Here is a 19,146-nt window from a genome sequence, read left to right as displayed (position 1 = left end):
ACAGTGTTGATCACGATGCCATTGATGTAATTTCTTTTTCCTACTTTATGTTCCATAACTCAGCTCTGCTTTTACTCCAAATATATGGTTTCGCTTCACTATCTCAAAACATACATTTATTCAGAGTGATAAAGAATTCTGGGATGTCTTACCTGAAGCAGATCATGAATAAAAACATTGAATAAACATTTCATACCAAAATTCAGACTGACTTTTACTGACTCTGCTCTCAACTGTTTCAAATTTGCACCTGAACATTTCACATGTGGCCGAGTTGCACATTCTTAGATTTGAAAGCAACAACATCAACATCAATCTTACCTTCAATCAGCAGCTTCAGGATAATGCTGACTGCCTAAGTCCACATGCTTCTCTAAATTCAGATGCTGCTTCCGGATCTCTCAGCTTGTCCAGAAATGCATGTGTATGTCTGGCCATGAGGGGGCGCTCAAATTATGTTGTATTTACACCAGTGGAATAAAACTAAATTACACCAGAGACGTTTTATGGATGGCTTGGCCACTTCCTATTACCCCTGTTGTATCAAAAATTACTTCAAAAAGCCAGAGGGGGTCAGTGAGTGAGTCCTCAATTACTGAGTGGCAGAGCCAAATGGCTAAAACCTCAGTTCAATAGTGTCTAACCACTTGTCTAGCTTCCTTTCTTTTCGAAAAGTAGAATAAGATGTATTTCAGCAAAAAGCTACTTGTATGTTTCCATTTTCTTATGGCAAACAGGTTTTGGAAATGAGAGATTCTAGTGCTAGCATTAATGATACTGGTTGCTGACTGGCTGGTGAATTGATGCTGGAGTTGCCTATTAACTGGAGCTGTAAAGCTTTAAGAAATCTGTCTGTATGGAGGCATGAGCAGTGTCTAATAACACAAGTTGCTAGCCAGCAGACTCCTGAACCTCCCCAGGAGGACACATGTTGCATCATGCTGAGCCCTCTCTGCCGGCCCCTGAGAGCAATGCTGGAGAGCCAGGAGGCTGCAGAGGGTTCCTCCTGCAGTGCTCACTGACTTTCGAGCAGCGACCATCCCATTTTCCATCAGAATGTGCCAAGGTGGCCTTTGTCCTTTGAGGAGAGGCATAAGGCATGGAGTGCCAGAGCCTCCAGAGTTCCTCATTGCCCACCCAATGCAGGAGTGTGATGCCCGCATGTGCGAAGGAAGGTGCCTCTACTGCAGGGTCTCTGGGCACCTCTGCTCTGCTTGTCCCGAACTCTGGGGAAATCACAAACCCCTGTCAAGGGATGGAAGACCACTGGTGGACATGTCCCTTCTCCCTTGGGCCCAGGGGCTGTTCCTTAATTCCATGCTAGTGTCGGGATTGTCTGAGGTCCACCTGCCCGCATTTTCAGAACCACGAAGCAGCAGTGAGCCCTTGAGGGAGCCCATGCCCATAGCTGCTTTAGACAGTTGGTCATTGGAGCCTGGGGTGATGTCTCACCCATCCTGTCATGCTGCAAATTAATCCCTGTGGCTGACTTCTTCTTCATGGGGAACAAAATAACAGTTAAGGATGCTACCCATTACCCCTCGTGACCTCAGCCTTTGAGGTAATGCAGCAGGCCTCCATCTTCACCGACCTACCTAAAACTTGGTCAGGGTCAAAGAGAGGGATGAGTGGAAGATGGCATTGATCACCCTGTCTTGGCACTACGAGTACCTCGTCATGCCATTCGGGTTGATGAACGCTCCCACTGTCTTCCAGGTACTTGTTCATCTATTTGGGTGTCTATAGTAGGTCCATAGATGAACACATCACCCATGTCCGACGGGTTTTCCAGTTGCTCCTGGAGCACCACCTGTTGATCAACTGGAGAAGTCCCAGTTCTATCCACAGACAATCTCCTTTTTTGGGCTTTGTCATGTCCCACAACACCCTGCATATGGATCTTGCCACCTCTGTGTGCCTAATCCAGCACTTTGTAGGTTTTGCCAACTTCCAAAGGATCATGAGGAATTTTGGCTCTGTGGCTCCTAAAGACATCAGAGAGGTCCACTAAAGCCCAGGATGTGTTCGACATCCATAGGCACTTGTAAGGACCAGGGGTTGTCCACAGCCCTTATTCTCCAGTTGCTTGACCCAAAACTTTCATTCATCATAGAGGTGGATGCCTCTGAAGCTGCACCCCTATGCCTACTTCTCCCACCTTCTGTGGGTGGCTGTGAATTACTGGCAGTCAAGCTTGCACTAGGAGGAGGAGTTGAGACACTGGTTGGATCCATGAGGGAGTGAAACATTCCTTTCTGGTCTGGACGAATGTTAGCCCTTCGGTATCGCGCCCTCCCCCGGGGCGATTCTGAGCCTCCACCCACAGGCTCACACGAGGACATTTGTTGTGTTTCCGTTCAAGTTTGATTCAATGTATCGGTTCAGTGTTTTGTCCAAGTTTATGTGTTTTGATTCAGGTTCACCATGTCTTGTTTAGTTGATGTGTTTCACCTGGGACGGGGGTTCTTAAGGGGCTTCGACGCTCAGTTCAAGGCAGAGAAGTACATGGTTTGGAACCTCTAGGTAGCTCTCGAGGTAGTACGTTGTGATTAGTTCACTCGCTATCTGCTGAGATATACCCATGACTCTCGCTCCAGCTAGGTGATCCTCTGCCACGCAGCAGGATGGGTTCCAGGTTGGGTCGGCCTAGTCACTCTTGCCAAGTAGCTGTACCCAGCTATGCGCCCGGTCTCAGGTCTGTGTGTTTTCGCCCTCTTGTTTGCCATGTTCTGGTTTTGTTGATCACTGTGTTCCCGTTTATGCCTTTTAGCTGCTGCATTTTTTGTCTCATTTTGTCTCATTTTGTCTCATCTTTTGTCTCATGAGTGTTCATCCCTCTGTGTCTGGCCTAACTCGTCATGACAACGGACTACAAGAATCTGGCTTACATCCAACAGGCCAAACATCTTAATCCATGCCATGCCAAGAGGGGATTGTTTTTCACTCTGTGCAATTCAGTTTTATTGTTCTGACCAGGCTTGAAGAACATCAAGCTCTCTCTTGCCAGTGGGAATCCACTCCTCTGTCGGATATGGCCACAACCATAATCCCAAAAGCCTGGATTGTGGTGCACATTCAATGGGAACTAGAGGACGCATTCAAGCAGCCCCATATCACTGAACATGATCGGCTTTACATACCTGGGCCTGTCGGGGAATGGTTACTTCAGTGAGGGAATGCGTCCTCTTAGGCAGCACAAGCATGAGGTGGTAGGGTGATATTGCAGGATTTTATTCTAACATGACTTGGGTTACGCAGGGTTTCGCAGTTCTGGAGAGAGGTTTCCTGCAGCTCCATGCTGTAGGAACAGCGACATATTTAATTTAATTGCACATTACGAATAAAATAACATGGCGTGAAATTGTTGGTGAAATAATGGCCGCTGTACTCAGTGGTGAATAATAGTCTGTTATGTTCAGAGGTGAATAAGGGGATGTTTGTTTTGTGGTGAATAATGGTCTGTTGTGTTCAGAGGTGAATAATGGTCTGTTGTGTTCAGGGCTGTTTGCATGGTGGTGTTGATTTGGGTTGCATAATTCCATTTAAATGGCTATTCTTGATTCTAACTTGTGATTCTTGAGCAAAGCATTTATTGTAAAGAGCAGCAGTTATTAACTGCTATTACAAATATTTGTTTTGCAGGTTTGTTCACCTCTAAATTTGAATCAAGGTCTGGATTTGTTTGCTCAGGTATTGTCTGTGATGGATTCACCTCGTTGGAGTTTCTCAACAAGTGTATGTTCACACACAGCTCAATTTCTGTTTATTTCTGTAATACAGTTATAGAACCAGACTTCTATATAACACACACATGCGTAATAATGTCACTGTAAAAGCTCCACATATCCGTGCGATATTTCCTCTAGTGCAAACAGAGAGCAACTAAAGCTAAACACAGCTTCAACTTAAATACTGAGATTTATGGGAAATTCCACAAAAAATTGATCGTTTACTTAAAGCTCTATTAATGATTGGTCAGATTTGGCTGTGGACCAAAAGATAGAGTGTTATAGATGATTCCCTCACAAACATTTGAAAATATTAACTGTAATGATTATAATAATTTAATCAGAGTTATTAGTATAGACTAAAAAGCTCATTTTTATTTTAAATCATTCTTAAATACTATAAATATACTTTTTTTAGTAAATGCACAGAAAACAGTGTAAAACAAGGTATTTGGTTAGAAGTTGCAGGGGTGAGTAGATCAATGTATGTGTGTGTGTGTGTGTGTGTGTCGTCACTGAGTGAGGAAAAAGGAGGCTGTGCTTTCGTGCTTTGCCCTAGGGCACACTGAACCGAGCAGTAAGTGAAGGGGGAGTGTACGTACGTGTGTGTGTGTGTATGTGTCTGTGTGTGTGTGTGCATTGGAAGTTGCGGTGTTCAGTTGATCAGTCCCACTTGATCAGACACAGTCAGGACCAGACAGGCAGGATGCAGGTGGACCTGCTGTGGATCACTGCTGCTCTTCTGTCCTCACCACTGCTGACACTCTGTGAGCCACTGTGAGTATACCCCTCATCTACGCCTGCTGCAGCAGAGCTCACTGCTCACCCGGAGAAACAGCTCTTTCCTAATCACAGCAGGAGAGTCTCTTACGTTAAGGACCTGTACAGGCACTCGAATGGCTCGGTGGAGTGTCCAGTGTGGCTCCCGGAATACTGAACTCAATGGTCAGGAGTTCATTTGAAGTGGTTCCCTAGATTTAGGGAATAGATTTAGGGGGTGTAGGTTTTTTTTTTACTTTCAAATTATGAAATCAGCTTGGAAATAAAACCCGAGCTTCCTTGCAGTTGGAGCTGGAAGTCTTTAATCTTTTCATTTGTCTTTCTTACATGGAAGCATTAACACACCTGAGCACCTGAACACCTTCCATACACACAACACCCAACTGCAATCGCTGGGCTACATATTTATTCCTTTTTACTGCACCTTTTCACCCTAAATCACACCTCAGCAAGGTTTTTGGATGACACTGATGAGTACTGCCAACAGAATAGGACTCTCAGGAGTCCTGTCGGCACCATGCTGCCAGGCGTGGGCTAGTAGAAGGGTATAAATAAAGCCCCCCAGCATTGAGAAGCTGTGGAGCAGTGGAAGAACTGTGTTCTCTGGAATGAGGGAGGGTTGGTGCTACATCCAGTACTTGAAGTGGGATGAAGATCATCATCCAGCATCCTGCCCTTACTAATGCTCTTGTGGCTGAATGCAATCAAATCCTCCAAACTCTAGTAGAAGGCCTTCTTCCCTAGACAGTAAAGACGGAGGAGCTGTACTGGCACTTGAGTGCTCGGTTGAGTGTCCAGGGTGGCTCTCTGAATACTGAACTCAATGGTCAGGTGTTCATTACATACCTTCATAGGAAGACCTAGAAAATATACCAGATAAATGTTTTCAAGTGGTTATTTTTTATACAACAACAGTTAGTTTTGGCCACGCAAGCTGATTGGTTGAGAAGCGCTCTAACCGTGCTATTGTTTTTTTCTCCACAAACACCCTTTAATGTTCACTATTGTTTTGAAGCCTTTATCAAACTTACAGCCATAGCCACATATTGAGCACTGCCTATGATGACCTCTGAATGGCCCTATCAGACTGTATAAATTTGAGGACTGCCTTCCAGAATTCTGAAAATTTTACTGCATCATCAAGAGCAGCTGGTGTCTACAAAGCTAAAAGTAGACCAGGTCATAAAGCCTGTGCAGGGAATTTAAGCCCTTAATCACAGACAGTTCCAAACCTCTCATTGCAGACCTTTACGAAGACCTTCCCAGTGATTTGCCACTTCACTGTCAGGTGATCTCACTTTTGTTTTGTTTGTTGTTGTTTTTTTTACATTTGAACCAAGTGAAGTTGTTTTGGGAAGAATACCAGGAGGAATATCCTTGGGTCTCCTTGACCCCTAGTGGCTTTTTTAGTGGACCTCCTGGACAGACCTCCAAGGGAAAAGAAAGATGCTTCCTGAACTAGTGCAAAAAGATTTTGCACTTGTTTATAAACTCAAGCTATTTGAAGCTCATATTAAAGAGCAGCAGAGGTTCTAAAAGAGAAAACATCACACCACAAGACCCTTGTTAAACAATCTACAACAGAACTTTGAGGACAGATTCCAAGATCGACAATTAAGAAGGCCACAAATTAACCTTTTTAACTTTTTTGCTGCTGATTCAGATGACTTGAAACCCCCACTAGTGATAGATGAAGCTATGTTTCAAGCGGAGATGATTGAACTTTTTGGAACCTTGGATTTTTGAAAAAAATTTAATGCAAAACAAGCTGCTCTGAAGCTACTGTCAGTCTGTGAAATGTAAAATAAGATTATTGTTCTGTTCCTACTAATACATGTGAAATAATTGTTTTGAGTACCAACAACTGAATACAAGCCAGATTTGAAATGGATTGTGGATGTCATGCACTCGGTATTGCGCCATTCCCTGCCGCCCACAGGCCCAAATAAGGACTTCTGCCTCGTTTTCATTCATGGTTCACTTGTATCCATTCATGTTCCTTGGTTCATGTGTTTCACCTGGGACTGGGGGTGCTTAAAGAGCCTCAACACCATGGTTCAATGCCAAGAATTGTATCGTTTGGAACCTTGAGGTCACTCAAGAGATTCCCCGTACGAATAGAGGTGTGTTAAGGTCAGCTTCAACTTGGTATCCACGTTCAGGAGCAGGTCACCCTGCTAACCACGCTATCAGCGAGGCTCGCTCGCTCACTGTCAGGATTCACTGGGTACCCACGTTCCAGCAAGGCGACCCACACTTGCAGCAGCACGCTGCCATTTCAGGTTAGGTTGGCCTTGCCGTTTGGTCTAGCTGCTGGTTCCCCAGCTCTCTCTCCTTGTCTATGTATTGAGCGCTGCTCTAGTGACCGCTCAGCTCCCAACTCCTCCCAGTCCCAGGTCTGTTATGTTCGCCCTTTGTGTAGTCATGTTTCGGTTTTGCCCTTTCATTGCTGCTCATGCTTTTCATACTCTTGGTGTTTGTGTTTGTTTTTGTTAAATAAAACCTCATGCACTGGATTCCATCTCTGCGATTGTTCATCCCTTCATGTCTGGCTTAGCGCGCCATGGCAGTGGAAATCAAATAATGCCAGAAGTCTTTTTAAACCTGTCTACAAAAAGGGGTTTTAACTCAAAGTTTAAAAAAAATGTTAAGTTATTGTTTTATATATTATTTGAATAGCAATTGCTGTAGAACTGGTAGTGATGTGCAAGCATTTTTATGTGAATACATAGCTTGTTGTTCCTGTATGGTAGGTTGACCACCTCTAATATGGTATGTTTGCATTATCTCACAATAGGTGGATAGGTGAAGCTCTGTAGGTGGAATAAGCTAAAAATTCAAAGATATCTCTAAGTTTAGACATTACTAAACACAAGTCAGTAAGGTGACCACTCTGCTATTCTCCCAAGTATTCTTGGAAGAGGAGGGTTTTCAGTCGGACAGTCAGTTCGGACACCCAGGGGAAGTTCGTTCCACCACTTCGGTGCAGGACAGAAAAAAGTCTGGATGCTCGTCTTCCGTGGATCTTAAAGGATGGCGGGTCGAGCCGAGCCGTACTTGAAGCTGGAAGGGCTCTTAGTGCAGATCGGCTTTTGACCATTGCCATCAAGTATGGAGGGGTTGGCTGGCCAGTCTTGGCTTTGTAGACCAGAGTCAGGGGTGTGAATCTGATGACCTGGGCAGCAGCTACAGGAAGCTACAGTGAAGAGAGAATGCAGCAGTGGAGAGACATGGCTGAACTTAGAAACGTTGAAGATGACCCATGCTGCTGCATTTTAGACAAGCTGCAGGGATCTGATGGTGCGCAGAGGGACACCAGCTAGAAGAGAGTTGCAGTAGTCAAGTCTTGAAGTGACGAGAGACTGAATGAGCCCCTGGATGGCCTCTCTAGAGAGGAAGGGTCGTTCTCTACAGGTCTACATATGCAGTTGACTTCAAATGCAGATTTAATAACCTTCAATCTTCTCTGTTTGCCTTTCCAGCAATGTGATGTCTGCTCCCAACATACTGAGGGTGGGCAGTGTTGAGAATGTGTTTGTGGAGGCCCAGGATTACAGAGGAGGAGAACTTCAAGTCAGGGTTGTCGTGAAGAACCATCCGGAGAAACATGTTGATCTGACATCTAAATCGGTGTCCCTCAATGCTGCGAATAACTACCAGAGTCTTGTAGATATTAAGGTCAGTGCTGCCAGACTGTAGACCTGTAGAGAACGTTTAGCCATCAGATCTTTTCAGCGGGAAACTGGTGATGCTTACTTTAACCATTATCTATATTTCAAATGTCCTCCCCTCAGGAATGTAACAACAGATTGTTTCAAATAATGTCACAGTGCATTATATTACCCATAACTGTAGAGCTGCATATCATATTACCCATAACTGTAGAGCTGTATATCATATTACATATAGCTGTGGAGCTCTAAATCATATTATCCATAACTGTAGAGCTGTAAATCATATTATCCATAACTGTAGAGCTGTATATCATATTACATATAGCTGTGGAGCTCTAAATCATATTATCCATAACTGTAGAGCTGTAAATCATATTATCCATAACTGTAGAGCTGAAAATCATATTACCCATAACTGTAGAGCTGTACATCATATTACATATAGCTGTAAATCATATTACCCATAACTGTAGAGCTGTACATCATATTACCTATAACTGTAGAGCTATATATCATATTACCCTTAACTGTAGAGCTGTATATCATATTACCTATATCTGTAGAGCTGTATGTCATATTACCTATAGCTGTAAAGCTGTATATCATATAACCTATAACTGTAGAGCTGTGTATCATTTTACCCATAACTGTAGAGCTGTATATCATTTTACCCATAACTGTAGAGCTGTATATCATATTATCCATAACTGTAGAGCTGTACATCATATTACCTATAACTGTAGAGCTGTATATCATATTAACTATAACTGAGTTGAATGTTATCTTCTATAAAAGTGTAGAGCAGAATATCATATATATAACTGTAGCACAGCAGCCAAATGGAAAAAAAAGTATGTATGTATGTATGTATGTATGTATGTATGTATGTATGTACATTTATACATTTTAAATACATTGCATTTCATTCCAAAAAACATTATATACACAAAAATGTATTTTGGAATATATTGCCTATATACCAAATGTTTGTTTGTTTGTTTTTGTTTAGTGTGTTAGATTGGGTATAATATATTAGCTATTGGTTTCTAATGGCGATTAAGCTAGTTCACTTCCTTACCTAATGTCCTATTTGAAAAAAGTTCAAAATGTAGAACACACGTCCACTGCTATATATATATATATATATATATATATATATATATATATATATATATATATATATATATCCAGATGCATCTGCATTACTGTATCTGTACCTATGAAACTTGGTTTTGCCATGATAAATGTATGTTTGCTAATACTACTTGTAATTATTACATACTTATACTTTTTTATATATAATTTTAAGATATTTGGTGTACAGGCAATATATTCTGAAATACATTTTTGTATATGAAATGCATTTTGGAATGAAATTAAATATATTTGAATTGTATAAAAATACATATACCATATCATATTTTTTTCCATATGGGCTTGCTACTGTACTACTGTGCTACTGTGCTACTGTAGATGATTGAGAATTACACTACATAAATATAGCATTGCATGTTTTAGGAGTGTGTTAGCCTAAACATGAGAATATCATGTATCATCAATATCAATGTTCATTTTTATTCATAATTTAATTCAAAAAGCAAAACTTTCTTACATTTTGATTTGTTACATGTAAAGCCTAGTTTTACTTTTGCTCGTATACTGATATAGCTTATGAAAATCCAGAATCCAGTATCTCAAATTAGAATATTTCATAAGGTCAAACAGAAAAGAACAATACAGAAATGTCTGCCTTCTGACAAGACTGTTCACACTCAGTACTTGGTTGGGCTCAGTTTTAGCTCTTTCCCGGAGTCGTCTGTGCATGGTGGCTCTCAGTCCAATTTCTTGAGTTGACTTTTCTTGACAAACCTCTCAAGGCTGTGGTCATGCCTGTTGCTTGTGAACCTTTTCCTACCACATTTTCCCCATCTAGACATCCTTCCAAGAATATGCTTTGATATGAGCAATGACCTTTGTGGTTTACCCTCGCTGTGGGGTGTTGATGATCATTTTCTGGACAGCTGTGAAGTCACCAGTCTTCACTATGGTTATGGTTAAGTGTACTAAACTAGACTAATAACTACATGATACTGGATACTGGATCTTCTTAAACAATTGCACAACCCACTCATTAGACATTAGACCCCCCCCCCCCCTCACAAAAAGAAAGTACAGCCTCTTTGAATCCTATTTTTTAATGAATTAGGACATAATTAAATAAAAACAACAATAAAACATAAAACTAAGTGCAAGTTTAATGTGTGTGTATTGCTGTTGTCCAATGAAAACCATGTATCTCCATTTTGGCCATTTTTAGTTTTCTTCATTGTTTGTACCCTGTATCTGCTCTGTATACTAATTTTGTTCTGTATCACAAATTCTAAATGAATCGACCAAAAGAAATTCCCTAAATTACTTATTTCTGCTTATTTTACATTGACTTCTATTCAAAGTTAAGAGCAGTTTTGCCTTGTCCTGTAAAATCGTCATTTGGTGATATATGGTTTTCATTGGACAGCAACTAAATATTATATGTATGTATATAAACACAATTGCAATTAGGTTGATTAGCAAAATGTACAAACTTTAGCTGTTTACAAAAAAACAATTGAACAAAAGCAGTTTCAATTGCTCAACACAACTGACATAACAAGCAATTTCTCCACATTCGAAATAAAATGCCACTATTAATGATGACAGCAGCCCCAGATTTCTTTAAGCCTTTCATGACAAGCATCTGTAGTACTTAGACTTGTGGCAGTGTTCCTGAGGAATCTTAGCCCATTCCTCATAGGCAGTGGCCTCCAGTTCACTAATGTTCTTCGGTTTGCTGCTTTAGCCACCTTCTTCAAATCCCACCAAAGATTTTCTATGGGGATTAGTCTGTGATGACCCCTCCAGAACCTTTCCAGGATTTCCAGATACTTTGAGTCCATCTTGACCTCCACACGCTGTTAAACATCAAGCATGTTGAATCTCTACAATAGACATTATTGTTCAGCAAATTAAAATGTTTTTAAACTGGTTTCCTTTCATTCATTCAGATCCCAGACAACATCAATGTCTTCAGAGGGGACCCCTTGGAGAAGCAGTATGTGTATCTGGAGGCCCATTTTCCCACTAGTGTGCTGGAAAAGGTGGTTCTGGTCTCTTTCCAGTCAGGCTACATATTCATCCAGACAGACAAGAGCATCTACACACCCCAAAGCACAGGTACACTGTTCTATATGAACCTTTAATAATATAAACAATAATAATAATTAATAATAAATAATTGTATATACAGTAATAGCATCCACATTGTGTTTTTATAATTATTCAGTATTTCTATTTATTCACCAAAATACATTTGTTCAATATTTCAATATTTACTGAATTTTAATTCTGTAAAAAGAAAAATGAAACAATAAATAATATGCTGAATTTCCATTTGTTCATCTATATTAAAATATTAATTCTAGTTGTGGCATGTATGCATACTTGAATCTTGACCTATTTAATTCTCCTCCAGTTTATTACAGACTCTTCTCCGTGACGCCTGATCTGCAACCTTTTGATCAGAATGGAATCACCATTGAAATCATAGTAAGTTCTGAAACAGCAATTCTGCAGGAATTCATGAATCTCAGAGCCCAATTAAATGATGCTTTACTTGGTCAAACAACACTATTATTTATTGCTTAAATACACCTGGAAAGGTTGAGAAGATGTTTTAATTGGAACATTTGCCTGATGTTTACTCAGTGGTAGTATAAGGTGAAAGATGAAAGGTGCACGTATTTGTCACTGTACAGCGAAATGTGTCCTCCGCATTTAACCCATCTGGTAGTGAACACACACTCACACACACACACACACGTGTTAGGGGCAGTGAGTACAGACACACACCCAGAGCGGTGGGCAGCCAACTCCAGCGCCCGGGGAGCAGAGAGGGTAAAGGGCCTTGCTCAAGGCCCAACAGTGGCAGCTTGCCGAGCCCGGGAATCGAACCCACAACCCTGTTATCGATATCCCGGTGCTCTAACCGCTGAGCCACCACTGCACTGTGTATTTGTAACACACACATAAAATTATATTATTGTAAAATTATAATAAATATATAATACATTAATATACTATAAAATGTTAAACCTTAACTTTCAACGGAGGTCAATGTAAAAAGTATTTTCGGAGCAGTTTTGTTGGTCCATTAATTGTGAAATCTTGGCACAATAAAAAGAGTAACTGCCAGATTCACATCACATCAAAAAGTGAAAAACTGGAACAATAGAGATATAAGACTTGCCTGATATTTTGGGAATCCTCTGACCCAGGCATCTAGAACATCACAATTATAGTTCTTGTCAAAATGTCTCAGATGCTTATTTAAAACATCACCTTTAAGAACTGACTCTTCACTTGCTGACTGCTAACTGTATCCACCCCCTTGAACATAAACAATGTTTTCAGTTTACCTGTCAGTGGTCTTAATGTTGTGCTTCAAACAAAATATGTCACTCCAATAATTTGTCCAATATGCCCAATATTTTATTATTATATGTATGAGATGTACATATGGGTTTAAAATGTAAATGAACCATTTTTTGGACCTAAGCCTGTTTAAGGACTACACAGCCTTCTAAATAGAACCTTTTCACTAAAAAAGAGAAAAAAAAAAAAGGTGCCTACACTCAATCTCTGTCCTCAGAAACAAGCCCTTATAGTTTAGACTGGGCAGCAACTCATAGTATGTACACAAGTTCCACTCCAGACCTATAGCGGAGTATAAAAGGATATAAGAGTATGTTTGCGTATTTAAGCATCTGCTGGTGTCACGTTTCATAAACCGTAATAATTCCATCTCTATTTTTTAAGAATCCTCAAGGAGTCGCAATTCATAGAGACACAATCTTCCCTCAACAAGGCATTCTGACTGGGAAGTATGACATCCCTGAAGTTGCCAGGTTAGTCCGTGTAATACTTTCTGGTATATTGCCCGAGCATGGCCATTCTTTTTAAAATATCTGTGGGACATTCCTGAGGATACCCTGAATTGATGTTTCCTGCTGTTCTCTCAAGTTCTGGGATTTGGTCTGTAGTAACACGGTACAAGAACACGCCCCAGAAGAACTTCACTGCTGAATTTGAAGTGAAGGAATATGGTGAGGCTCTTCAGACTCTTCAGAGAATAATAACGTACCTGTTGCATTTCCACACACATGTCCTGACCAATGCCTGCATTTCCAGTGTTGCCAACCTTTGAGGTCACCTTAAGACCATCCAAGTCTTTCTTCTATGTGGACGATGATAGGCTTCAAGTGGACATAACTGCCAAGTAAGCACCTTCAGACACTTCACTGTAGAACTACAGCATAGATTTGTGACTGTCCACACTGGTCCTTGAGGAACATTTGGAGGTTATTCAATTTGTGCTTTGAGGAACCTTCAAGAAAAGGTTTTGAGAAGAAAAAGGTTCCTCAGATGTTTCTAAAACTTAACTTTAGGTTCCTCCACAGTTTGGAATGTAAAGAACCTCCAAAAGTTCCTCCAGGAACCATCAGAATCATTTTAACAGTGATGACCAGAAGATCACACATGGAACTGCTGTTAACTGTGTGAAGGTATCTATTTGGGAACAAAGTGTACGGAAGTGCATTTGTGGTCTTCGGTGTGATGCAAGGTGACGGCAAGACCAGTCTGGCAGCATCTTTAAGAAGAATCTCGGTAAGCTTGAGATTGAACATTTTCACCATGAGAAGAAGTACTGAAATTATAATTTTTCCACATTTTTATATTTGGTAATTATATATAAAAATAATAATAATAAAAAAAATAATAAATATATATATATATATATATATATATATATATATATATAATAAAATATATTTATATATATAATAGAATAGCTTGTTGGTGTTTTAGCATTTCAACCTATTTACTAATTCCCATAAATTAAGCATGTTCTGCAGTTCAAAAAATCAAATACACTCCAGCTCACTCTTAAAAATCCAGGGGCTTCAAGTGTTCTTCAGAGTTCTTTGAGTGATGCCGTAGAACAGAGGTCAAGACCTAGAATTGGGTTTCTGGTCATGGATCTTGTAAGTACTGGTAGGTCTGATACTATATGGCCAAACTTCAATTCACCATCAGTGATTTCAAAGTTAATGACCAGAAACTGGATTCAAGATCTCTGCTATAGAAGAAGATCCACTTTTCCCTAAAGAACTAATGTACTTAGTGTGATGATGCAACTTTCCATCATGTAAAGGTTCTTCAAACCTTCAACAGGTTTTTCACACCCACAAATGTCTTTAACAGAATTAATATTGGACCAAAATTGGTTCTTTTTAATGTGTTGCTCAAAGAAGCATTTATGAATGTTAATTATATAATATTTTACATTTATGAACACAACTAAATGTTTGATGTTTACATTTTTTATTAGCGCTCAGATTTTTACCTGTTTGAGATGATTTAACCACCCTTCCCTGTTTCGCGCAGCTTTTTATTATTAATTGATTTTGTAATATGTCTTTTGTCTGTTAATTGGAAATGCTCTATATTCATAATTTTAGGTGTTAGGTCCAGTTGACTTTGGAATTCATTTCTAATGCATTACAGCAGCTAGAATGTATTTATTTTTATTCCCGGGTTTTCAGAGAGGTGAATAGCAGTGTAGTAAGCAGGGTAAATGAACAGGCCAGCCCTGGTTACATTCATGAGAGACGAAGTAAACTGTGTTTGGTTGTTGGTTTATTTTGATTGCAGATCACTGAGGGGGAGGGAAAAGCAGAGCTGACCAGAGACATGATCCTGAAAACCTTCCCAAACATTCAGCAGCTGGTTGGAAGCTCTCTGTACGTATCGGTCAGCGTTCTAACGGAGACCGGTAAGAGTCAAATAGAGCACAGAGCGGCTCAGAATCAGAATCAGAATCAGAATCTCTTTATTTCACCAAGTATGTTACCCATACAAGGAATTTGTCTTGGTGAGAGCAACACGCATGACAAGTAACAAAGAAACACAGAACACGGTCTTAAACTAAAGGAAAATGACACTAAACAATAAATAGGGTAGGGGATAAATTAAAAAAAAGTAGAAAGTACTAAAGGTAATAAAGGTAATAAAGAGCTGAAAAATATATTTACAGAAAAGAAAAGGACATCTGTACAGGTGTGCAAATAGTCATAGTGCAAAATAGAGAGTTTAGAGGTTTACAGTGGGAGGTGTCCACTGTGATTGAGGAGCGCTACAGCTCTGGGGAAGAAGCTGTTAGCATGACGTGTTGTGCTGGTTTTGATGGACCGCAGTCTTCTACCCGAGGGGAGTGTCTGGAAGAGGAGGTGTCCAGGATGTGAGGGGTCAGATGTAATCTTGCCAGCCCGCTTCCTCGTCCTGCTGGAGTAGATCTGCTGAAGTGATGGCAGGTTACATCCTATGATCCTCTCTGCTGTCCTGATGATGCGCTGGAGTTTGGTTCTTTCTTGTGAGGTGGAGGAACCAAACCAGATAGTTATGGAGGCTGTGATAATGGACTCGATGATCGCTGTGTAGAACTGGATCATCAGGGTCTGTGGCAGGTTGAATTTCTTGAGCTGTCTCAAGAAGTACATTCTTTGTTGAGCTTTCTTGATGATGGAGATGGTGTTTTTCTCCCATTTCAAGTCTCTGGAAATGGTGGTGCCCAGGAACTTGAGTGACTCCACCATTGATACTGCAGTGTTGTTGATGTGGAGGGGGGGAAGGGTGGGTCACCTCTCATTTCACTGATCTTAGCACTGTAAGCAGAGTTTCCTTAGGCTAAGTGTGTGTGTGTGTGTGTGTGTGTGTGTGTGTGTGTGTGTGTGTGTGTGTTTCAGGTAGTGAAATGGTGGAAGCTCAGAGGAGGGGCATTCAAATTGTGACCTCACCTTACACCATCCACTTCAAAAGAACACAGAAATTCTTCAAACCTGGAATGCCTTTTGATGTCATGGTATAGAACACAACACTCACTGGCCACTTTATCAGAAACACCTAACTTGTGCTTCCACTCACTGGCCACTTTATCAGAAACACCTAACTTGTGCTTCTACTCACTGGCCACTTTATTAGAAACACCTAAATTGTAAATTCACTCACTGGTCACTTTATCAGAAACACCCACCTCATACTTCCACTCACTGGCCACTTTATTAGAAACACCAAACTTGTAATTTCACTCACTGGCCACTTTATCAGAAACACATAATTGTACTTCCTCTCACTGGCCACTTTATTAGAAACACCTCAACTGTAAATTCACTCACTGGCCACTTTATCAGAAACACCTAATTGTACTCCCTCTCACTGGCCACTGTTTGACTTTTTGGAAAGGTTTACGTGACGAATCCAGATCAGACACCTGCTGAAAACGTAGATGTGGTGGTCACTCCTGGACAGGTGGCTGGTAGAACCAGGTCCAACGGCATGGCAAAGCTCACAGTCAACACCCCGGGAGGAGCCAAGAGTCTGCAGATCACTGTGAGTCTTTCAGAAGCTCCAAATGTTCTCAGAAAGGTTCTCAGTGTGAGCAAATCTAAACCAAGCATATGGAGATCCTCCTAATGTTGGCTTCATCTGGTGATGTTGGCTTCATCTGGTGTACCAGTAGTATACGACATTCATATATCCGGAAAGGTTTATTAATTACTGTAATGTCTTTGTTTGTCTCACAGGTGAAAACGAACGACCCAGGATTAACAGCCGAGCGACAGGACATGAAGCAAATGACTGCTGAGGCTTATGCTACTAAAGGAGGCTCCAACAACTACCTTCATATTGATACTGATGCTGCTGAACTGGCAGTTGGTGACATTCTGAAGGTCAATCTGAACGTTGACAGGAGCCCTGTTGTCCAGAACCTAGACGTAACTTACTTGGTTGGTACTCTTCCAGCACACACACACACACACACACACACACACACACACACACCTTAATAAAAATTAATTAAATTGGGAATTAAAAGTGCTGTTCCCCTCCAATATGTTTTAATCTGCAGCTTGGTTCAGCCAAGGTAAACCAGTTTGTTTTTGGGGGAGCTGATGATGGAGAGAAATAGGCTAGCGTTAGCTTATAGTCTAGCCCAGATCTCCGTGGCCTTTTCTTTGTCACGTCTTTTCAGCTGTCTGAATCTGAGTGTGCATGCCGGCTCCTTTCATTGCCTGGGTTAGGCATGGCAAAACGATCTGAGCTTATGAACCATATGTTGTCCCTGCTAGGCAACCAACCACCATGCTTTTTTGAGAGCTTTTTCTCTCAGATGATGATTTGGGCTTGTTTTGCAGCCACAGGACATAGGCACCTTGCAGTCATTGAGTCAACCATGAAATGAGTACTCTGTATACCTAAGTATTCTAGAGTCAAATGTGAGGTCATCTATCCCACAGCAAAGCTGGACCAAAATTGGGTCATGCAACAAGACCCAACCACACCAGCAAACCTACTGAAAAAGGTTGAAAAAGAAAAGAATCAAGGGGTTCAAAGTCCAGACCTCAACCCAATTAAAATGCTGTGCCTTAAGAAATTAAACAAATGCCCACAAACCCTTTCTTTTTTTGGGAGCTTTTTCTGCAACAGCTGCCTGGAGATGTTTGAACCTGGCCATGCCCCATCGTGTTCCCCTGCCCCCATCTGGCACTATTGTCTGTGCAGCCCCATCCCAACCTGCCCTAGCCCTTTGCTACAGCTGTTCCAGTGGCATGCTCTTCCTCACAAACACTGGCTCTGGTGTCATTTCCTGTGCAACATGGACGCTCAGTTATGAAGTCCCAGTGCTATTAGACCCCACATTCACGTTCACTTTCAGTACACTATCCTTGCTTGTGGTAGGTGCCTGAAACTATCCAAGCTTGCTTCCTAATTTTCCTACAACTGATTTTAAACCCATGAAGTTGCTTAGGACTGTCATCATATGTCTAGAGTTTGTCTCTCTGTTGTGCGTCTTTTTCTCACAGATTCTCAGTAAAGGACAGATTGTCCAAGCACAGAAATTTACAAGGAGAGGACAGATGGTGCTGATGTCCCTGTCTATATTTGTCACCAAAGCCATGCTTCCTTCTTTCCGCGTGGTGGTGTATTACCATGCCGGAGCCAACGAGGTTGTGGCTGACTCGGTCTGGGTCAACGTGAAGGACACATGTATGGGAAAGGTAGGCCACCCACTTCATTCTCAGACACTTCAGCTTTAAAGTGCCTCAGTCATCTCCTCAGTCTGGTCCAAACTGGTTCTCCTAAATTACAAACCCAGTCAAGGAGAGGTACCAGTGATCATGAGGAAGCAATGGAGAATACGACTATTCTGACCTACTAGGAATCTCTCACCTGGCTTATTTTAAGACTGAAGTCTTCAGTATTCCAAGCCTGTGTCTTCCTCTTGTGTTTGATAAAGCTGGAAGTGGAGGCAAAGGAAAAGAAGGCAACTTATGAGCCTGACATGGCATTCACTCTCAAGATTACTGGAGATCCAGGTGCCAGGGTTAACCTGGTAGCTGTAGATAAGGGTGTTTCTGTTCTCAATAAGAACCGTCTCACTCAGGAAAAGGTAAGTGATTGCCATGGTAAGTTGACTTGTAGTACGTTGGCATGTGTAGATTTACTTAAAAAAAAGCAAAGGAGGTCATGGACACTCTGAATTTATATCTGATATTAATTGATATTGACCAGATAGTTTTGTATTCAACTTTCTAATTACTTTTGCCCTTTACCACCAATAGATCTGGGATATAATTGAGAAGCAGGACACTGGTTGTACAGCTGGTAGTGGCAGAGACAGTATGGGGGTTTTCTATGATGCAGGTCTCCTGTTTGAGTCTGACAAAGCAGGAGGCACCTCTCCCAGAACAAGTACTATGGATATGTTTTCTTTTTCAACCAGTAGATCAATAAAGAAAAGAATGCATTACACATTATCAAAATTATAATAAGACCATATCATGATTGATACTCAAATTGCTTACATA

General features: G+C 41.1%; 1 protein-coding gene across 3 annotated transcripts in view; it reads left to right on the top strand.

Moving 5' to 3' along the window:
- The first annotated feature begins 4,320 nt into the window (after positions 1-4,320).
- The window catches only part of LOC140535780 (complement C3-like), a 37,206-nt gene continuing 22,380 nt past the window's right edge, over positions 4,321-19,146 (top strand). For 2 of the 3 annotated variants that reach the window (XM_072657276.1, XM_072657277.1), the window contains exons 1-15: positions 4,321-4,505; positions 7,991-8,186; positions 11,227-11,395; positions 11,694-11,767; positions 13,037-13,125; positions 13,241-13,323; positions 13,409-13,496; positions 13,783-13,885; positions 14,933-15,053; positions 16,024-16,139; positions 16,520-16,666; positions 16,861-17,064; positions 18,142-18,336; positions 18,576-18,728; positions 18,901-19,030. In XM_072657276.1, coding sequence (XP_072513377.1) covers positions 4,345-4,505; positions 7,991-8,186; positions 11,227-11,395; positions 11,694-11,767; positions 13,037-13,125; positions 13,241-13,323; positions 13,409-13,496; positions 13,783-13,885; positions 14,933-15,053; positions 16,024-16,139; positions 16,520-16,666; positions 16,861-17,064; positions 18,142-18,336; positions 18,576-18,728; positions 18,901-19,030 — 2,029 coding nt within the window. In that variant the 5' untranslated portion in view covers positions 4,321-4,344. Of the gene's footprint in view, positions 4,506-7,990; positions 8,187-11,226; positions 11,396-11,693; positions 11,768-13,036; positions 13,126-13,240; positions 13,324-13,408; positions 13,497-13,782; positions 13,886-14,932; positions 15,054-16,023; positions 16,140-16,519; positions 16,667-16,860; positions 17,065-18,141; positions 18,337-18,575; positions 18,729-18,900; positions 19,031-19,146 lie in introns of those variants that run through there. The other variant, XM_072657278.1, reaches the window with a different exon arrangement.

The sequence above is a fragment of the Salminus brasiliensis genome, chromosome 15, assembly GCF_030463535.1.
Source record: "Salminus brasiliensis chromosome 15, fSalBra1.hap2, whole genome shotgun sequence".
In the NCBI taxonomy this organism is placed as follows: domain Eukaryota; kingdom Metazoa; phylum Chordata; class Actinopteri; order Characiformes; family Bryconidae; genus Salminus; species Salminus brasiliensis.
Note: the sequence above shows the minus strand (reverse complement) of the source record. Positions and strands in the feature narration are given on the sequence as shown.